General features: G+C 42.6%; 1 protein-coding gene across 1 annotated transcript; it reads left to right on the forward strand.

Moving 5' to 3' along the window:
• The first annotated feature begins 8,377 nt into the window (after positions 1-8,377).
• Positions 8,378-13,740, forward strand: LOC125427829 (sulfate transporter-like). The gene is made up of 2 exons (XM_048487385.1): positions 8,378-8,971; positions 12,142-13,740. Exons 1-2 carry the CDS (start codon positions 8,378-8,380, stop codon positions 13,738-13,740), a joined length of 2,193 nt encoding a protein of 730 aa, XP_048343342.1.
• Positions 13,741-22,198: the final 8,458 nt, after the last annotated feature.

Genomic DNA, 22,198 nt, shown 5'->3' on the forward strand with positions numbered 1-22,198 from the left:
TAGACTGTCCTATGACGTGGAGACATAACTTCCAGTATTTCAGCTGGAAGTGATAGTGCAGCATCGACCAATACCATTTGGGTAAATCATGCTGTTTGGGATTTCAGGCTGCAAATGAGAGTAACTGTCTGTGCAACATCCTGTGCCTCAACAATGTTCTGAAAGCAGCATTGCTGATTGGGAGGGTATGCATGCCTCCTTTGTCTGCACAATCTCATTCTGCAGACAATGAACAATTGTGTGGCAGCAAGAGGAAGGGCCAGCATGCAGCTACCTACTGTCCCTCTCTACATGGTGAGTCAACACACCATTAGTACCTGGCTCCTGAGTCTCAGTGGTGGAAAAAGCCATTGTGTTAGGTGAGCAGCCTCTGTGCCAGTTTTTAAGATTTTTCAAACAGCTAGTTAGTCTCCCCCTTTTTTCAGCAACAGTAGTACTTTATGACAGATCACCATTACTGAGCTCAGGCAAGTTTGCACTAGCACTGTCTATAAGCACCATACTATGTACATGTGCATGTCAGGTTGCAGCTGACATGGTGAATCCAGCAAAGGACTTTCAAGGCAAGTGAGAAGGAAAGCTGGTTTGCCATTGCCTTCTTCTCCAGGGCCTTACTGGTTGTCTCCCATCCAAGTACCCATGCTGCTTATCTTCCAAGCTCTGATGAGACTGGGTTATACCCTGCCACCTTTCTTAAGTGTCATATTAGAAATGTGCAAAAAAACTATTGTCAGATTCATATTGAGGTTGTTTTGGAAACTTCACAAATAAAGTTACTCATAGGCTGAATCCTCACAAGGAAATTCCATCCAGATCAAACCAAGTCTGAAAATAAATTGCATCTTTCATCGAGGTTTCAACCTCTCCATCGCAGCATGTTTCCAGTGAAGACATCTAGGCCTATCTCGGATTCAAGAATTGTAACAATCCCCACTACCATGCAATTGGGTCTCTCCTGATTGACTGTCGTGCCGTGTTGGGGCAGGACCTTTTTTTCTTCCGCAAAAACGTGCTCACATTATGACGTCACCGTGTCATCAAGTCAGCACATCTTCCCCTCCCAAGTTTCTGGTTGGTTATCATTCTCTCATTCTCTTACGAGAACAGCACTGCATTCACTGATTATTTGTAAGGCTTTTGCGTCACGTTCCACGACAGGAAATTTGAACCAGGATTAGACTCCCGATCCTTCCCTCCAAACTGGATCGAAGACGTGTTATTTGAAAAAGAAGTACTTTCAAGCAGGTTTAGCAAAGACGCGGGATAAGGGGGAGAATGAGCATCGATAAGGCAGTGTGAATATCACGCAATTAATTGACCATGGGGAATCGGCCATATTAGGAAATGAACCCAATAATTGTTCCCATGGGAAAACTATTTTCTTGGTGGACTTCCCCATTCCCATGAGTTGAAATTCTCAAGAATAGTTGATTCCCCATGGTCAATTTCATCACGTGATCATGGATGTAGGTAAGGGGGGTTCTCGAGTTTGAACCCCCCCATTCATGTCCGAAGCTCCGCCCGTCCATTTGTGGGTTTTTAAAACATTTTAGTGCTTTTTTGGTTTTTGGCCTTCAGGGGGCGCATTGTTTGGGCTAGCAGCACCAAACTTTCAGGGATTGTTTGGGGGACTCTCCTGATGATAATACCTGGGTTTGGTGAGGTTTGGTTCAGGGAATCCAAAGTTATGGACTCCCAAAGGGGGTGCCCCATCCTCCATTGTTTCCAATGGGAGCTAATAGAAGATGGGGGCTACACCTTTGAGGGTCCATAACTTTGGACCCCCTGAACCAAACTTCACCAAACCTGGGTGGTATCATTAGGAAAGACTCCTAAAGATACCCTGAAAGTTTGGTGCTTCAAGCTTAACAATTGCACCCCTGACAGCAGGCATCCCCCAAATTTCCCCAGATTCTCCTTTTAAATCCACCCCCTTCGGCATGGATTTAAAGGGAGAATCTGGGGTCCTCAGTTTAGAAGAAGAAGAAGAGTTGGGATTTATACCCCCCCTTTCTCTCCTGTAGGAGACAAAGGGACTTACAATCTGCTTGCCCTTGCTCCCTTACAACAAACACCCTGTGAAGTGGGTGGGGCTGAGAGAGCTCCGAAAAGCTGTGACTAGTCCAAGGTCACCCAGCTGGCATGTGTGGAAGTGCACAGGCTAACCTGAATTCCCCAGATAAGCCTCCACAGCTCAAGTGTCAGAGCAGGGAATCAAACCCAGTTCCTCCAGATTAGAATGCACCTGCTCTTAACCACTACGCCACATTGAAAGTTATGCTGTTTCAGGGTGGGGGATAATCCACCCCAAAACAGCATCACTTTCAATGTTGTTTAACTGGGGACCACAGATTCTCCCTTTAAGGTGGATTTAAAAGGAGAATTTGGCCTCTCTAGTCCCTGCACGTGATACTCACGTGAAATAACCAAGTTTCAGCAAGAACTCCCCACTGCCTGATCGCCGAACACGGATTCATCCTGGTTCTGGTGTTCCCTCTCCCCCTGATCACGTGTTTTTTCAGAACCTGCATGAAAGTGCACCTTTTAAAAAAAACATGTGACAAATCCAGATCGGTGGGGAGGATTGGGGTTTCAAGCTAGATTTAATTTCCTGCCGTTGGCAGTGATGCAGAGCCTTCCAGCCAATTGAAGCGCAGTGGGCTGTTTGTGAGTTGCACGCAGCCCTTTTTTTGTTTTGCACCGGTGGAGGCTAGGTGGAAACGTGGCTGCGTGGAACGTGATTTCTGTGCCAGCTGTTAACTAAAATTACACTTTTGTGCCAGCACAGATGCATGGGTAAAGAGTACTGAAGCCGCGCATAAGTGTAGCTTAGCATGAAAAAACAGCTACCGTCCTATCTACACATGCGCATGGCAACGTAGCTGCACAAAAAAAAAAGTTTTAAAAAAATTTCCGCCCCAACACAGTGCAACAGCCAATCAGGACGAGGAAGAGCTGCTGAGCGATCGCGTCACACGACACTGGGGATTGCTGCGCTGTTTGAAAGCATGTTAGACATGGATGTCTTCATCACACACACGCTGCAGTGGGGAGGGCGAAACCTCAATGAAAGGTGCCGATTCTTTTGAAACCTGATTGTATCTAGACTTAATTTTTCAGCGGGATAATGGCCAATGGCACCTGCCATCACAAATTCCAGGCAGACAGAGAAAGTGGCCCCACTTTATAGACAATTAAAATTCTGACATGCAGAAAAGGTGTAAAGAGACATGACTTAGGATGTAAATGAATTTTCCTTTTCTTGCTGGAGATCTTCCAGCAGGTGGTGAGATGTGTGATTTTCAAAAACCAAAAAGGAGCACACAAGCAAAGAGAGCTCAATCTTGCCTTTTCCCATACCTCACCTCATGACACTCTGCTTCCTTCAGTATTTTGCTCCTAACTCTGTTGACTTCCAGCACTGGAGCTTGGTCAGGAGGAAAAAATGCCTCAAATACTAAAATTATGTAAGGGTAGCTCTTCTTACCAACTCACACAGATTTTTGTTTCAAAAATACCCCTTGCCCCTTCTCTGCCCATGCATGCAAGTTTTGTTAGTTCTCTGGATATCCTAAGAGAGTTTCCTGTAAATAAATAGTCCTTAATTAAACACAGATGTGCAGTTTCATAACATATTTGAGACTGCTGAGAATGGAGGCGACTTAGCTAATGGGCCCTGGCAATGGCCCAGCTGTGGTAATTCCTGGCTCCAACCGTATGAATGACCTTAAATAAAACTGGATTCTATGAATTAAAACCCATCACTGTAATTGTAATTAGGACAAAGATTCAGGCAGAGGTTCTCCCCCCAACAGACAAAAGCAACAGATGCAATATTAACATTCCCAGCCACCTGCTTCTGATAATATTTCTGAAGGATTAGAAGGATTAGCCTTAGGCAAGCTGCCAGGAGAATCATTCCTGAAAATGATACAAGAGTTAAAAGAACAAACAAAGAGTTGGATCCCACTGCAAATTTTTCTGATGGGATTTCCTTCTGCACAACATGATTTCACAGCCTCCTGTTTCTGCAGTCCATGATGCTCCCCACACCACGTGCTGCTTCTGGGGGAGCTCCAGAAACTGCAGGGAGGGGGAGGTGTTGTAGGTTTGCAGTGTCCTTAATCCTAATGGGTACTCAGCAGGTTCGCACCACTTCGGCAGAACCGGTTGTTAAAATGGTGCTTATAAACAATCAATTGTTAAATTCTTTGAATTCCCACCACTGGAACCGGTTGTTAAATTCTTTGAATCCCACCACTGGGTACACCCTACTGCAGTGGTGGCGAACCTTTGGCACTCCAGATGTTATGGACTACAATTCCCATCAGCCCCTCTCAGCATGGCCAATTGGCCATGCTGGCAGGGGCTGATGGGAATTGTAGTCCATGACATCTGGAGTGCCAAAGGTTTGCCACCACGGCCCTACTGCAACAATATTACTAAGTCTGTTGGCATGGTGAGGCATTCATCATATCTGAAAATACAGGAGTGTCCCTCCAAGCACCCCTCCAAGCATTTCCTGCGCACTTTTCATCAGTCAGCTGTCATCCTCTACTATGTCACTGGAGGCTATTTTTGTTGTTTGGTTTAAAAAACCTGTTAGGCTTTTACTTTCTCCTCTTAGCCCCAAAATCAACTCTAACTTGTAAGAGAATGGCTTTCTATCAGAAATATTTATGCTGCTCCATAAGCTTCTACTTTCAAGTACTTCTAGAATTTTGTTGCTTCTGGGGCGGGGGTTAGGGTAAACAGGGTCAGAACTTGGAAGTGAGACAGCCAAGGAAGGATCTGCCTAGGAAGGCAATGGCAAATCACCTCTGCCTCTCACTTGTCTTGAAATCCCTTGCTGGGGTCGCCATAAATCAATTGTGACTTGACAGCATTTTCCACATACACGGGAGAGGTTGTTGCCCAGTGAAATAGCCTCTGCTTTGCATGCTGATGGTTTCAGATTCAATCCTTAGCACCTCCAGGATCAAGCAGTAGGTGATAGCAAGGACCCCAGACTCTTGAAAATTGCTGCCAATCAGAATAGATCAGTGGTTCTCAACCTTCCTAATGCCGCGCCCCTTTAATACAGTTCCTCATGTTGCGGTGACCCCCAACCATAAAATTGGTATGTATAAAATATAAAAAGACCATTTTCTGATGGTCTTAGGTGACCCCTGTGAAAGGGTCATTCAACCCCCAAAGGGGTCGCGACCCACAGGTTGAGAACTGCTGGAATAGATGATGGTCTAATTCAGTATCAGACAGCTTCATGTACAACATATTGTCGAAGGCTTTCATGGCCGGAACCACTGGAGTGTTGTGTGGTTTCCGGGCTGTATGGCCGTGTTCTAGCAGCATCCTCACCTGAAGTTTTGCATGCATCTGTGGCTGGCATCTTCAGAGGATCTGATGATAGTAAAGCAAGTGGAGTATATATACCTGTGGAATGTCCTGGGGGAAGGGGGGAACCATTTGCTTGTTAACAAGTGTAAAGGGTGTGAAGCTTCATGTACAGTTGGGCTGACCCTGTCACAGGAAAAGGCTTTCACATCTGAAATACTTGTAGACAAACATGACCTCTTGGATCTCTTTCAGAAAACTAAGCACTAAACATGTCTGCAAAGCAATGTCCTGTAGTAGTTTTAAAAAGTTTAACCCCCCAAGTAAATTTCTGATAAACACTGAAAACAATGTGCTTGTAGTAAGAGCCTCTCTAAAAATTAAAACAAGATCAAGCACCAGCTTCAGCATTAAAGTACCTCTAAGAGCACACATGCTCTTTTCCCTGTTTTTCTCTGGATGTTTTTACTACAACTTCAGTCTTTGTTAATCAGGTCAGAAATCTTTCCTGCCCTGCTTTCTCTCCAACAATGGGAGAAAGAAATTAGAAGATGCTCACTGGAATTAATTTGAACCAAACTCCCTTTTGTTTAGCAAACATAGTCTGGAGATCCCGGCAGTTGTGTATCATCTACAATAACTATTTGTTTAAACTTTTAAAATCATCATTACTGGGTAGGACAAGTTTCCACAAAAAATATTCTATTTAAATGGTGTTTGTTTTCAAAATAAAGCAGAGACTGGCTGGGCAATGAGTTGTAGTAATGCGATGGAAGATAAAAAGGCCACCAGACTAGATCTAGGACTGTGTGGCTTCTTGTACTGGAATGAACATTCAAGGGGAGACAGAGAACACCACAGGTTTGTAGCATGGAACTTCAGGTGATGATTTCTTCTGTTTTCAGGACTAGATGGCTTGGAGGCAGGGGTCTGCAACCTGTGACTCTCCAGATGTTCATGGACTACAATTCCCATCAGCCCCTGATGGGAATTGTAGTCCATGAGCAACTGGAGAGCCGCAGGTTGCAGACCTCTGCTTGGGGGAGACAACTCAAACGTTTAGGTGGCTGGGAAGTCGCTAGCATAAAATCTGGGGCAATGAAGTAGATTCTGGAGTCATTAATGAATGATGATAGAAGACAATAGAACAGTGATGGCGAACCTTTTCAAGACCGAGTGCCCACATTGCAACCCAAAACCCACGTATTTATCGCAAGGTGCCAACACGGCAATTTAACCTGAATACTGAGGTTTTAGTTTAGAAAAAACAGTTGGCTCCGAGGTGCATGTAACTCGGGGGTAAGCTTGGTGAAGCAATCGTGCAACGCTTCAAATGGGTGAATCATGACCCTAGGAGGGTTTACTCAGAAGCAAGCCCCATTGCCAGCAATCAAGCTTACTCCTGGGTAAAGGATCATGCCCAGGCCAGCTTAGGTGTGTGTATGGGGGTGATTTTCTGCCCCCCCACATGATGAACTCTGTGCACGCGTGCCCACAGAAAGGGCCCTGAGTGCCACCTCTGGCACCCATGCCATAGGTTCGCCATCGCTGCAATAGAAGGTAATTCTAATCACTTTCCTATTTATAACTGAGAAGATAAAAAAGTTTGCATTTTGGTGATGATACAAGGGTACCATTTGCAGGACCAGGTGGGTGAAAAAATAGCCTTGGATCTTTGCAGAAATTAGTCAGAGCAGGCTGATGTTCCATACAAACAATGTTTGACTGACTATGGATACAAATAAATAAAATCAATAGAAATAATCCATCAACTATCTAACTTGTTTTTATGAAATAACAACAAAAAGGTTTTAAAAACGGAATCACATTGGCATGCTACTTTCATGTAGCTTGCACCCTTGCAAGCCCCAAAAGTAGTAATCTGCATAATATATATATAAAAAAGAGGTATCACTCGTGTCAACCATATTCATTTGCAGAGACATTCATTTTGCATCATCTTTCTGCTCACAAGCAAGATTTGCATGCTGCTGCTTCATGAATTATATTTGCCCCATACTTTGAAATGGAGTCATTTTCTAATTAAATCAGAGGAAAATATAATGCAAACTGACCACAGTGAGTACAGAAGAATGTAATGAATAAAGAATTAGAAATTGTTGAATTACTTTGCTTTAAATAATGTGATATACACATCAGTTGCTGGGGTCTATTGATCACCTTTTAGTACAAAGAACTCAAAATTACAAATGAGTAATAGTGGGAAAATAATTTAATTTTATTTTTTAAAATGTAATTTGCCATTTTTCTGAATGGTTAAAACCAAATTTTAAAATCTTACTGGTTGTGGTGGGTTTTCCAGGCTGTGTGGCCGTGTCTGGTAGATCTTGTTTTTAACATTTCACCTGCATCTGTGGCTGACATTTTCAGAGGTATATCACATGATACACCTCTGAAGATGCCAGTCACAGATGCAGGCAAAACGTTAGGAACAAGATCTACCAGACCACGGCCACACAGCCCGGAAAACTCACCCCAACCAATTGAATCTGGCCGTGAAAGCCTTTGACAATACATTTAAAATCTTAATTTATAAAAAGGCCACCAATCCAAATATTAACACAAACTATCTGATTATGAATAATTAATTACATTCTCCTTTTTGAAATGTCAATCATTTTTCCAAGAGACAAAAGTATAAAAATTGGAAAAAATAATTCACAAAAAAAATCTGAATGATCTAGCTGAAGATCAGTTTTATATCATCATAAAAACAGAGGGGGGCGGGGGGGAAAGCTGATTTTCCTACAGCTGCTTAAGCTATACAGAAATAATAGTCACACTATTATGTACATTTCTGATTAGTACTGGTGTAAAACACTTCATAAACCTTAGGAGTAAAGTGTATTTTAGTTTTATTCCTATTGAAGATGTGTCTTTTAATATGCATCACAACTGCAGTGCTGAATTTGAATGGCTGTGCATGGGATGTTGGGCTGGTAATTTTCTCATGACGTATCATCGACTATACAAATCAATTGATTTTACAATTGTTAAAATATGTTTCAGCTATCTTGGAGCAATGGAGAGTGATCCTGCTAAGTGCAGCAATGATCTGCAAAGTTCCCATTTGCCAAAGTCAAGTTCTCATTATACACCCATCAAGCTAGAAGAGTATGAACCACCAGTCTTCAGTGCCAAGAAGCTCCTCAAAAAAGCTAAAGAGTCCTGCCGATGTGGCCGCCAAAGCATCATCACTTTCTTCTTCAATCTGTTCCCTGTGCTTGAGTGGCTCCCTCGTTACAACGTCAAGGAGCAGCTACTTGGAGATATTATCTCTGGCTTATTGGTTGGGATAGTTGCCATCCCGCAGTCAATCTCCTATTCAATTCTAGCAAGCCAGGATCCTATTTATGGGCTCTACACCAACTTCTTCTGTGCCATTGTCTACTTTTTCATGGCTACCTCACATCATAATTGTGTTGGCTCTTTTGGGGTCCTTTGCCTGATGATTGGGGAATCTGTAAACCGGCAGCTTAAGCTGGCAGGATTTGAAGCTGATGTTGGTGCTTCCTCGGTAGCAAATGCCACATTGAATGGAACTGTAGCCTGTGACAAAAGCTGCTATGCTATCACTGTGGCAACTACTTTAACTTTTCTGGTTGGCATTTACCAGGTATGGTATTTTGTAATCTTTTGGAAAAATGCTGTCTGTATTCTTGTCCACATTAACATTTTGCTACATGTTCATTATTGTATTTCTATTACCACTTTTTAAAGTAAATGTTTCCAACAGACGGATGGAAGAATAGTGCTGGTGTCTGTACCACCATTGCCATACAAATTGGAACAGATGCTGGTGCCAAGGAACTTACCCTGGTGGCCAGCTGCTGCAGCACCCAAACCTGGAAGCTAGATTCTACAGCAGATGGCCACTGCCACAATTCCCTGCGCCAACATGGAGGAGGGTATTTTGGGGGTGTTCCAACTTCCCAGGGGCAAAGGCAACTTTAATTGCCTCCAAATGCACTTTCGGCCCAGGAGTGCTCCCTCCCAGTGGCTGAGACTTAAACCACTAAAAAGGTGGCATAAGTCATTTGGGAAAATGGGCTACCTAAGGAGAGGAGAGTGTTTTCCCCCTCTCCTCTGGCACCTGTGCTGCTGATTCCACCTTTGGAGGCGGTGCCAGGTGCTGTCCCCAGATGTCGCTCTACTCCCCAACCTTTGGATTGGGCAACCTGTAATAACGGGCACAGGCACTGTACAAATGTGACAGGCAGGTTTTTGCCCCCCACTGAAGGGCCAAGATCAGAGGTTTACGGTACTTAAATCCAAGACTTGATTCAGATCACAGGGGGACGTCCTTCCAATACAATTAAAGGGTTATTTTCATGGCCTTGCACATGGCCAGGATGCCTTGCACTTGCTTCACTGCATATTTGCTCTTAGTAGTGTAATCTGGCTGTTTGGGCTCTAACTGACAAATGGGCTCTAACTGACAAATAGATTAATTCTGCCACACATGACTTTTTAGCCACCATAGCACAAGGAGGCAGGAAAGGGGATGGTCCTGGCTGCTGCATTTTATTCCTTAAAACTACTTTCTACTCATCTAACTATTTTCACACATTAAATGGGTCTTGGCAGCAATTAAATAAAATTTGGTGCTGTTAGATATACATGACCTCCCTCAAGTAAATGTTTGAAGTGTGTTGACAACATTGCTATAGTTATGAAGTATAAAAAAGAAACTTCAGAGGTAGCTAGGCAAATGATTGTAACTACTTTGGGGTAGGTTTTTGCAATTTAATTTGAAAAATAGAAGCAGACCTTAAACTTGGTAGAGGAGGCACAAGTTTTTCTTTGCTCTGCTGTGAATAAAACCAGTTTATAGAACTGAACTGGCTGGTTCTGTGTACCAATATTTGTGGATTATATATATAAAGGATCTAGAAGGAATAGCTTCCCATATTATAATGTCTGTTGGGTCTGATTCACCCATGCATATTATTATTGCAGATTTCACAGCTGCCAGATCTTTAGCTGGTTGTTGGCCTTCATTACAATTCGAGCCTCACCCAGAGGCCTATTATTATTATTATTATTATTATTATTATTATTATTATTATTATTATTATTATTATTATTATTATTATTATTATTATTATCATCATCATCATTATTATTATCATCATTATTATTATCATCATTATTATTATCATTATCATTATCATTATCATTATTATCATTATTATCATTATCATTATTATCATTATTATCGTTGTTGTTGTTGTTGTTGTTGTTGTTCTGTTGTTGTTGCTGTTGCTGTTACTACTACTACTACTACTACTACTACTAGTAATAATAATAATAATTTGATTTGGTATACCGCTCTATCCTCGAAGGACTTTGAGCGGTATACAACAAGCATAAAACAAGTAGCATAATCAAATAATACATTACAATCTATTAAAATTCACTAAAAACCCAGTAGCAACAATATCCCATATATATTTGTGTGATGGCATCCAGTCCTACTCCCAGGAGGGGACCAACAAGTTGTCGAAGATGGCATAACCTTATTGAATGCATGATGACAACAGCATTGAGCGATGCCTTGCATGTGTGAATAGGTATGTCAAAATCCCAGAAAAAAATCTATGCATTACGTTTTTCCCACCGCTCCTTCACAGAATTCAGGGAGGCATACTTAGTTCTCCTCCATTTTATTCTCACAACAATCTTGTGAGATAGGTTAGGCCCGTGGTGGCAAACCTTTGGCACTCCAGATGTTATGGACTACAATTCCCATCAGCCCCTGCCAGCATGGCCTATTTGCCATGCTGGCAGGGGCTTATGGGAATTGTAGTCCATGACATCTGGAGTGCCAAAGGTTTGCCACCACTGGGTTAGGCTAAAGTAAAGTGACTGGCATAAGCAGGTTTTATGGGTAAGCAGAGATTTCAATCAGGGTAGGATGCCCTAACCGCTAAGCCTTGTTGCTTTGCAGAATTTTCATAACATCTCACATCAGCTCAAGCACTAAACCAGTTTATCTATGCAGCTGAAAATGAGAGGCACCTACAGTGAGCCAAGTAGCAAGAACATTCCCCTGTCTCAAAAACTGTGGTTGCCTGTACTTAAAATGAATTGGATCATAGGAGCATACCCCTGGGAATGATAGAGAACTGCTGGTGTAGACAAAAGTTGCATTATCCCCACCCCCCCTTTCATGGCCCTCTACATCTGGGCCGTTTGTCATTCAACAGGACTTGCCATTCCTCCCTCTTGGGGAAAGGATTTTGAATATGGAGCTGCTGGACGCCCTTTATTTTTATGCTAGTATTTTTATATTGTATTTATGAGATCTAGCTTTTACTGTTTTATCACTGCTTTTAAAGATTTAGCCATTTTATGTTATATTATGTTTATTGTTGTACACTGCCCGGAGCCCCTCAGGGATAGGGCGGTATAAAAATCTAATTAATAATAATAATAATAATAATAATAATAATAATAAATAAATAAATAATAATAATAATAATAATAATAATAATAATAATAATAATAATAATAATAATAATAATAATAATAATAATAATGTGACCTAGGCTTCTGAAGTATTCTGAAAGAGGGAGTAGTAGCTTGTACCATTCTCCCTAATTTCAGAGGAAAAAATATTTTCCTTCAAGATGTATTTTGATGCAGTTTTGATACAGCTCAAACTTACCTTCCGTGTCTCAAAACAGCAGTTAATTCCATTCTGATAGAACAGAAAAAAATGTATAAAAAGTGATATTTCATTGCTCATCATGCCTCAGATTAACTGATACTTTTTTCTTCCAGATTGTTCTCGGGGTTTTCCAGATGGGCTTCATATCTGTATATCTTTCAGAACCCCTTCTAAGTGGCTTTGTGACTGGATCCTCCTTGACTATCCTTACTTCCCAGATGAATCTCCTACTCGGTCTAAAAATTCCTCGCCATGATGGTGTGGGGTCTCTTGTCTTAACGTGGTTCGAGCTCTTCAGATATATCTGGCAGACTAATATCTGTGACCTGGTCACCAGCCTGATCGCTCTCATCCTCATTGTGCCAATAAAAGAAATCAACAACTTTTACAGGGATAAGATGAAAGCCCCCTTTCCCATGGAACTTTTGGTGGTCATTGCAGGCACTCTGCTGTCACATTTCTTTAATTTCAAAGAAAGATACAAATCTAAGATCTGTGGCAACATCCCCACTGGCTTCAAGCAACCTGTTGTACCTGATCTGAGCCTTTTGTCAAATGTGGCACTTGATGCTGTGCCCATTGCCATAATTGGATTTGCAATGACTGTCTCACTGTCGGACATATTTGGCAAGAAGCATGGCTACCCCGTGCGAGCCAACCAAGAGATGATTGCCATTGGCATGGGGAACCTGATCCCATCTTTCTTCTACTGCTTTGCTAGCTGTGCAGCTTTATCCAAGACTTTGCTGAAAGAATCCACAGGATGCCATACTCAGATCTCAAGCCTGATATCTTCATTTGTGTTGCTCCTGGTGTTGCTGTGGATTGCCCCACTTTTCTACTCATTGCAAACTTGTATCTTGGGAGTGGTCACTATTGTTAACCTCAGAGGTGGCTTGAGGAGGTTTTCTGACACTCCCAAAATGTGGAGGATCAGCAAGACAGATACTGTGATCTGGTGGGTCACCATGCTGTCTTCATCATTGATCTCCACAGAACTGGGCCTTCTGATAGGGGTCTGTTTTTCTCTCCTTTGCATAATTTTCCGTACCCAGAGGCCTCGAGCCACTCTTTTAGGGAAAGTGAGCAACTCAGAAATCTATGAGGACCAGTTCAATTACAAGAGGATCAACAGTGTTGCAAATATCAAGATCTTTCGCTTTGATACCTCCCTTTACTATGCAAACAAGGACTATTTCAAAAGGTCACTCTTCCAAAAAACAGGAGTGAATCCTTCCTTGGTTGCTGCCATTCAACAAAAGGCTGAAGCAGGAGGAAAAAGTGAAAACTGCTTTTCCTCTAAGTTTAGCTGCCTAAAGGCTACAAAAAAAGAAGCCAAGAAGGCTTCAATAAATATTCCCGTGCTATCCTTTGACATGCACACCTTAATTATTGACTGTGGTGCCATGCAGTTTTTAGACAGCACTGGTTTGAATGTGTTGAAGGAGACTCGCCAAGACTATAAGAAAATCGGCATTCAGGTCCTGTTGGCCAATTGCAATCCATCTCTTCGCCACTTACTCCAGGTCGGTGGTTGGCTCACTGGGATGGAGGATATGGAGCTCCTCTCCTTCCATAGCATACATGCTGCTGTGCAGTTTGCGGAGAAGCAGTCCAAAGCTCAGAGGGAGAGCAAAGTGGTTGAGGGGTCTTTCCTTAGCCCTGAGGCCCAGGATCTCTCAAAAGGCTCAAGTTTGAATGAATCCCTATAGGCCTGGGAAGACCAAACAGTGCAATCACTGGAATTCTATTTAATATTGTTTGTAATTGGAGCAAGTAATCAGCTCTGACTTCTAAAAAACCTCAGTATATCTAATTCTCAACATGGCTCCATCTGTAGATACCTAAATGCAGAGACTGCCATGGATAGACAAGGATCTTTCTACAAACCTGAGAAACATTTTAGATTATTGGGACAAGGCCTGTCAGCAACCATTGAGGAATTTGCTATCACATGACTTGCCAAGCTGCTTGCTACTGTTCAACAGCACCTACCTCACAAAAGAAACTCAGATTCTAATCCCCACTCTGCCAGGAAGCTCACTGGATAACCTTGGGTCAGTCACACACTCTTGATTCCTAATTCATGTCACATCAGATATTGTGAGATAAAACGAACAAGAGGAAAATGGGGTTACCATTGTGGAGAAAAGTGGGATATAAATGAAGACAAATAGAGCTGAAAATGGTAGCAGTTATGGAGGTTGGTAGGTGGGTGGGAATAGAGAAGCAAACCAGGAAGTTAAGGGTATGAAAACTGACAGGAAATAAATATTACGGAAAGGGGGATGCAGGGGCATGTAAGGTGCTCCCCACAAGCCCTTGCAGGCTCCCCAACAAACTACTGGGTCCATTTCTGCTGGCACCATGCAATTAGGCCATGTCCAGTGGCTGAGATGGCACACAACAGAATTGGGCCAATCTTTTCTTGAGTAGAGGCTGCCCAAAAAAGGAAAGAGAGAGACAAGAGACAGATAAAGGTAGTTTGGCTGGTGTGTGGGAAGGAGAAGGAATCATGAAAAGAGGAAAGGCCATAAGGGCTTCAGGAAAGGGAAAGGAAATAGAGAGGGAGAAAATTAGATGCTCCCCTCAAGTCCTTGCGGATTCCCCATATGTTTTGATGAAATTCCAGTTTAGCCTTTGCATTGGAGAAGGTTACTTTAAAAAGGTGATAACATTGCTATGCAATAGTTCTCGTGGCATGAAGAAGTAGGTAAAGTTTTGCTTTCCTTGAGTCATGCCCTAGGCATAGGAAAAGGGCCAAGGACAAAAGGTTAAATTTTGAGGTTAATTATTGTCCATTATATTTGCATGCTGTGAGGAGGCTAGAATTGCATTTTATCCTGACAGCCAGCCTGAGAAATAGTGACCTGCTAAAACGCAGTCAGTGAGGCTGCTGTACTCATGCATCAGAATGAGGTGGGAGATGAGGTAACAGGATTATGGGATGGCTGAATGAACTGTACGACTTCAGACTGGATGAGAGATCCATGAACATGTAACTAAAATGCTTCCTACCATCTCAGTATCCACTACTTTCCACTGGATGCAAATACTGGGCTTGAGTTCCATATCTGAGAAGGGATGCTCAAAGATCACTGATTGGTAAATAGCTGCTGTTATATAGTTTTGTGGATGTGTTGGATCCATGAAGTAAAACAAATGGAATATGCTTTCACCATCAGGGTCTGTGGAATGGCTCAGAGGTAGAGCACCTGTCATTGCATGTAGAAGTTCCCAGGTTCAAACTGTGGTGTCTCTAGCCAAAGGATCTGGCACCAGCTGCACCAACCCAAGCCTCCACAGGGACACTACCATCCAGAACACTAGGCCATACAGATCACTGATCTGCCCTAACACAAGACCGCTATATATTCTTAAACAGTTATCCATAATATAGGCTTCTGCTTAAGATCTATCAATTGTTATAGAAGAAGAAGAGTTGGTTTTTATACCCTTCTTTTTCTCTACCTTTAAGGAGTCTTAAAGCGGCTTACAATCATTGCCCCTTCCTCTCCCCACAACAGACACCTTGTGTGGTAGGAAGGGCTGGGAGAATTCAGAGCAAACTGTGACTAGCCCAAGGTAACTTAGCAGGCTTCAGGTGTTAGAGTGGGGAAACAAACCTGGTTCACCAGATTAGAGTCCACTCCACCGCTCATGTGGAAAAGTATGGGATCAAACCTGGTTCTTCAGATTAGAGTCTGCCACTCTTAACCACCACAGCATGCTTACAATTACATTTCTTTTGATTTTTCAGATTTTGTTGTGACCATTTCTCATGGTTTGATTTAGCAAACAAACAAACAAAACGTATCAGAATTGCATGATATAATATCCTGCAAGGTATAATATCCTGCATGGAGATTTGTTATGTTTTTCTTCAGTGAGAACTACAGCAACCACTAGGATTGCCAACTTTGGGTTGGAAGATTACTGGAGATTTTTGGGGTGGTTCCTATGGAAGGCAGGGTTTGGGAAGGGGGGGACCTCAGCAAGTAAGGCCATAGAACCTACCCTTCAAAGCTGCCATTTTCTCCAGGGCAGCCAACCTCTGTAGTCTGGGAGCTCTTCAGGGGCCACCTGGAAGTTATCAACGCTGCTACTCATGCTGACCCAGCTGAGCCCCCAGTCTGCCAAGCAGCTTATATGGACTACCCAAGGGAACAAGGCAAGAAATGTCTGGTTTCTAGCTGACTTGCAACAACAATCTGGGATGAAGAATGAAAGCAGCAAAGTCATGGGGGAGGGAAAACAAGATATGTGCAGACATGCCATAGCAAGCACTGGTAGAGTAACATTTGTGTGTAGGAAGATGGAATTATAGTGTCAGGAAAAGTGATCAGCTGCCAATCAAGAGTGCATTGTGAATCTTAAGAGCTGTAATATCAGAAGGCTTTATGATAGTGTGTAGAAAAGTATTAATTATATTTTATATAGTGTATAATTATAAGAACTATAATACCATATAATTATTGAAAGGATTATTTTGCTGTTTCTAAAGAATTTAAATTCATTCATTGTTTCCTTGGAAATACTTTGGCTCTTGTTCATGATGAAATGAACAATAATAACAACACTGAAAAACATCATTGCTTGTCTTTGTGTGTTTCACTTTCTAGCTCAATGAAGTATGAGGGTGGGGAGGGAAACCTTCGTAACACAGCTTGAGTTTCTCAGAGGAAAAGTGGGACAGAAAGACAATTAAATAAGAACACCTCAATAAATAGCTAAAAACAAATCCAGACCATTGGTGAATGTTACCTTCTATTAACCACTAGAGGGCGAAAGTACAATACAAAAAGAACTTCAGCAGGTACCAGTAGTTTTGCTCTCAAACTGGCATCTGTGTATGTTTGGGAGGGAATTCTTGCACAAGTCAGTGACCAGCAGGGTTTTGTTGTCATCATCAATCTCCAGACACGATAAGGTGTAGTTATAAGTTCCAGGCAACAGATGGCAATGAAATAAAAGAATGTTCCCATGACACATTTCACTTGGTAAGGCTAAAGTGTTAGTCACCCAGTTGTCTACTAGAGAAAAAAGCCCACACATCTAACAAACTTATAAATTCTCAAGTCTTCATAGCATAAGGCAGCCAGCTGCAAAGAAGAACATGCTCCTATGCTTGTATGTAGTTGGTAAAAGAGGAGATTTTGGAAGGTGCACTTTGTCATGCACATTATCAAGATCATTATCTGGACATACTGTACAGAGTTTATAAAGTAATGAGGAAGCAGGACACAAGGCACCCAAAGTATCACTTCTTGCTGCCTCAACCTGTTATAATGTGTAGCTATACAGTAGGCAAAGGAGAAAGGTAACCAACATTATTGGAGGAGGAGCAGAATGGGAGTTGCTGAGGTTGCATTGTTGTCTGCTCTTGACCCTTTCATCTTCATGAAGCAAACTGGCAGCTCCTAGTACATAAGAGCAGCCATAATGGGTAAGATCAGCCATCTTTTAGGATGTTTCCATGAATGGACATCAGCATCGATATGGGGCAAAAGCAGTGGTGGGATCCAAAAATTTTAATAACAGGTTCTGATGGTGGTGGGATTCAAACAGTGGCGCCGCCACACACACGCACCTCCAGTCCCTATTGGGCAGGGAGGTTGCTTTAGTAACCCCTTCTCGGCACTCAGAAAAAATTAGTAACTACTTCTAGAGAAGTGGTGAGAACTGGTTGGATCCCACCTCTGGGCAAAAGTCTACTTACTGCTTGCCAGGATGACATAGGTACACTGGCATAATGCCCATTGGGCAAGGTGGGCAGCTGCCCAGGGCATCACCTTGTGGGGGGCATCAAAATGTCTGGAGTTACGTTTTACTGGGTATTTTTTTAGTGGTTTTTTCTATTTTGGGCCTGCAGGGGGCGCAGTTTTTTAGACTAGCGGCAGCAAAGATTTCCAACATATCACCAGAGGGGAGACTGTCTTGCTTATGATACCCCAAGTTTGGTGAGGTTTGGTTCAGGGAGTCCCAAAGTTATGGACTCCCCAAAGGGAGTGCCCCTACTCCCCCCATTGTTTCCAATGGGAGACTAATAGGAGATGGGGGGGGGCTGCAGTTTTTGAGGGTCCATAACTTTGGCTCCCCTAGAACCAAAGCTACACACCAAACCTGGGAGAGCTGTATCGATAGAGGCAATCTCCTTTATGAGACCCTGAAAGTTATGAGACTGTGCCTTCAGAAATGTGCCCCCCCCCCCCCCACAGCCTGCAACCCCTATTGACAGCAATGCAGAAGATGGCAAATTTCGGGATGGCAAATTTCGGGATGTTCTTGCAGATAGAGCATTCTTGGACGTATCAGCACCAAAATTTCAGGGTATCATCTGGAGGCTGTCATGATGGCACCCCCAAGGTTTGGTGCAGTTTGGTTCGGGGGTCCAAAGTTATGGACCCTCAAAAGGGTAGCCCCCATCTCCTTAGCAAAGAATGGGGCAAAAATTGGTCGTGGTGGAGTGGCCGCCCATGGGGGGGGGGCATCCAACTCAGGTTTTTCCCAGGGCTACAGTTTGCCCAGGGCTGCCTCGTTACGCCCCTGCATAGGTAGCTTAAGCAGGCCCTGTCCTCCCCTGCCCCATGTGGAATTTTTGTTGTCTCCCTGGGTTCTAAGAGGTGTCAGTATTTATATATCTATTCTCTGTGCCTGTGCCCTAATAGCCCAATCTGTGCAGAGTTATGCCCCTTGAAATCACAGTTAGGTCTGCATAGGATCAGGCATCCAGCTTATAAACAGTCCTTATACATAGGCCTGGTCTAGACAAGCTTCAGAATGAGGTGATAGAAGTGGTAATAGAATGGGCCACACCACTTATGATTGCAGATGGAGAGATTCTTTAATGTACTCCATGCAGAAACTTGTTATATTTTTTAAGCATGCAAGAGAAAGATTCTAGCCTAGATAATTGCCTGTCTGTTAATTTTCCACTTACAGGGAATTAATAATGCAAAAGAACGTTGAACAATGTATTCCTCTCACCTACAGTCTGAAATGGTACAGCCCATTCTGCCGCCTCAGTGCTCCATCATCTCATACTGCTGTAGGTGATGCATAAGCATATATAGTTGTATATATTAAGACAAGGACCTCCATCATTACAGCATTCTTTATTATTGGTAAAATATCAAAAGTGATAATTAATACCATTAATTCGAAGGTACCAATTTTCATCAGTGAAAAGGGACATTAATTACACTGAGATTCAATCCATTAGTATTAAAATGCACACTAATAGACATGTACAAACAGAACCCTAGGATTACTTCATTAAAAGCTATTTTCTCAGTAAATGTAAAATAATCTACTCAGTGGGCATCTGCTCAGTGCTATCTATGTCAGGGTTGTGCATTATGTCTCACTAGGGGCTTATTAAGTCCCCAAACAGGCAACAAACCTGGGTGTTTATCATATATCTGGCAGGATGCAATTAATGATGTGTGATCATTCTTCTGCTCTCAAGTGCAAATTGCAAGCCAGACTCCCACAGGACTGGAAAAAAACCCACTTTTTGTTCAGTGCTTGAAATCATTCTAGACTGCACTGCAAATGTTTTACACCTGTATCCAATGTCCTTCTTCCCTCTCACCCAGCATCAACCAACTGCAAGAAAAAAATAATTTAGAAGGCTTCCATGTGGGGTTCTGAAAATGTGCCTTCTGCCGCACAGAACAGTGATGCAAAAGCTGGTAGGTACAGTGTCCACAAACCCCTTTCCCATGTTGTTCATTGCTGCACCCCATACCTGCTTCTCTCTCCTAACCTGATTGCACCTTTGGAAAATTGTAGTTGCTGTGATTGTCACACTAGTCTCCCAGTGGTCTACAGGCTGTCTTTTCCTCCAAGGTGCATTGTAATGCTACTGCGCAACTTTGCAAGGAAATGCAAGGAAAGTCTTATCAAGAGCTATAAGGAGCCAAATGGTGCACAGCACTGAACTATTCTGCTCTGTTTTGAAAGGCAAGCCAGTTCACATGTCCCCGGGTGCATGCAATCCTGTCACATGGTGGGGGGATTTTGTGCCTGCCACGCCTCCCCCGCGCTGACTCGTCTCGTCCAAGTCAGTGTGGGGGAGGAGGGGATGGCACCCATGGGTGTGTGTGCAAAATCACCCCCTTGTTAGCCTTGCCCTTGACACCCCAATATATATTATTTCAGAATATTTTCCTGTTAAACTACATTGGCAGAAACCACTTCTCATATTTTTGTGTGTGTAGCAGTGTGTCTACTTAGAAGCAGGCCACAGGCAAAAGGTCTGTTTAGCAAGATTAAATCAATGGATGAGTTACTCCAGTGAATCTGGAAGCCTCATTAACTATGGACATGATCTTGATTACCACACCTCACTGAACTACTTTGACACAATAGACACTGAAAACCTCCTTGGTATCTGATGCTACATTTCACTACACCTTTTCAGAAAATGGCTCTGCAACAAATGGTTGCTTCCTTGCATTTCCTCAACCTATTGATACAATCTCCCTAAACCAATCAATCCCTTCCTAATCACAAGCCTCAGCCAAATTTGAATAACCTAAGTGGAGGCTCCAAAGAGTTACTCTGCATAAAGCCATTCTGTGCTTCCTGATTTAGTCTAAGAGCAATTGACTCCATTGTCCTGGGTACTTAGAACAATAGATAGAGCTTTTGATTAGCTCAAACCAGCAATCCCAGCATGGAAACCCAGAAAATCCAGGAATAGAAACTTACAGGAATAGAAATTTACTAGCTCCCGCCCCAAACTGCTCACAGGGGTATAAAAATACAGAGCAAGTTCCACATTCTTCTTAATGCTGGTTCTTTACTCTAGCGCAGGGGTAGGGAACCTGCGGCTCTCCAGATGTTCAGGAACTACAATTCCCATCAGCCTCTGTCAGCATGGCCAATTGTAGCCCATGCTGAGTGAGAACTGATGGGAGTGACATTCCTGGAACTATCCTGGAAGCTCAATGCAGGAGTTCCTATACTACTGCTCCAGCTCCAATGGGGGAACAGAGAGGGTGTGGTGAATTCGGGAGAAGGGAATAAACATGCTGTGGATATACTGTATACTGAGTCTGCCCATGTGGGGGCTGCTCCTCTTTCTTTGCAAATAAAGCTACTTTAAACTCTCTTCTGTTGGCTTAATATTTGGTAAAGAAATGCTGCGCTCCACAATGGTACTTTGAACCAGAAGGAGAGATCTGTGAATTTAATTGTAGTGCCTTAAAATCATATGAGAAAAAGCTTTTAGTTCAACATCCTCACTAAGTGAAAATAAGTAGAACCACATATTTGGTTAAATGTGTAAGGTCAAAGTCTCATTAAGCTCAGTGAGATTTGGTCCTGAATTTGCATGTATATGGTCACTGAACATCTTTCTTGTTTCTCCCTAAAGCTTTCTGGGGGAAAATGCTTCTTATAGCCTTTTTAAAAAAACAAAACAAATGAATTTATAGAGGATAGCAGGAAAAATATCTGACAAATTAGCCCCCACTCAGTTGTGATAACTGGTTACCATGACAACACTTCTTTCTTCACACTAATGGTTATATTTTCGTATGCCAATAAAATGACTTCTCCAGAGTTGGCACTTGCTCCCTCTCATAGTCTCTGAAAAGCAAGGTGGCTTCCTTCTTCCCACCCAACAGAGCAGAGGAGGAAAACCTCTGAGCTTGGATGGTAAGGAAACCACAGCATTTATCTGTGGTCGATTTCGCACAACATAATAATACATTTGGGATTTTAAAATCCAAGTCTATTTTATCCTGGTTTCTCCCTTCGCATGGGTGCCTGTTTCCATGAGGAAATTGTGTTAAGACTGATTCCAATTTCTTTCACATGAGCCCGGCTTTTTTTTGTTTTTACAATGCAGATGCAGCCACGCATGCTTGAACATCCCTGGTGTGCTGCATTCTGATTGGCTCTTCCCCCCCAAGGCAACACTTCTGATTGGCGGATCCACAGCAACCGCAGGAAAACCAAACAGGACACCCCCCTTTTTTTTCTTTAGCTTTGGGAAGGAGCTGGCGCACTAAGCGATATGGCAAGCATGTTGTTTTATACAAAGTAAAAACTGTTTTTTAATTTTAACAGAAAATTGACCAATACTATGTCCCACCCACATTTAAAAGTGTACAAGAAACTACAGCATGAGACATTCACATCCCCCTATGATATATCAAA

This window comes from Sphaerodactylus townsendi, linkage group LG03 (genome assembly GCF_021028975.2).
Source record: "Sphaerodactylus townsendi isolate TG3544 linkage group LG03, MPM_Stown_v2.3, whole genome shotgun sequence".
Taxonomy (NCBI): domain Eukaryota; kingdom Metazoa; phylum Chordata; class Lepidosauria; order Squamata; family Sphaerodactylidae; genus Sphaerodactylus; species Sphaerodactylus townsendi.

What these genes read in the sequence shown, in the direction of transcription:
- LOC125427829 (XM_048487385.1), top strand. Translation starts at nt 8,378, where the DNA reads ATGGAGAGTGATCCTGCTAAGTGCAGCAATGATCTGCAAAGTTCCCAT. An exon ending in TTCTGGTTGGCATTTACCAG is followed by an intron (nt 8,972 to 12,141) that starts GTATGGTATTTT and finishes TTTTTCTTCCAG; the next exon opens with ATTGTTCTCGGGGTTTTCCA.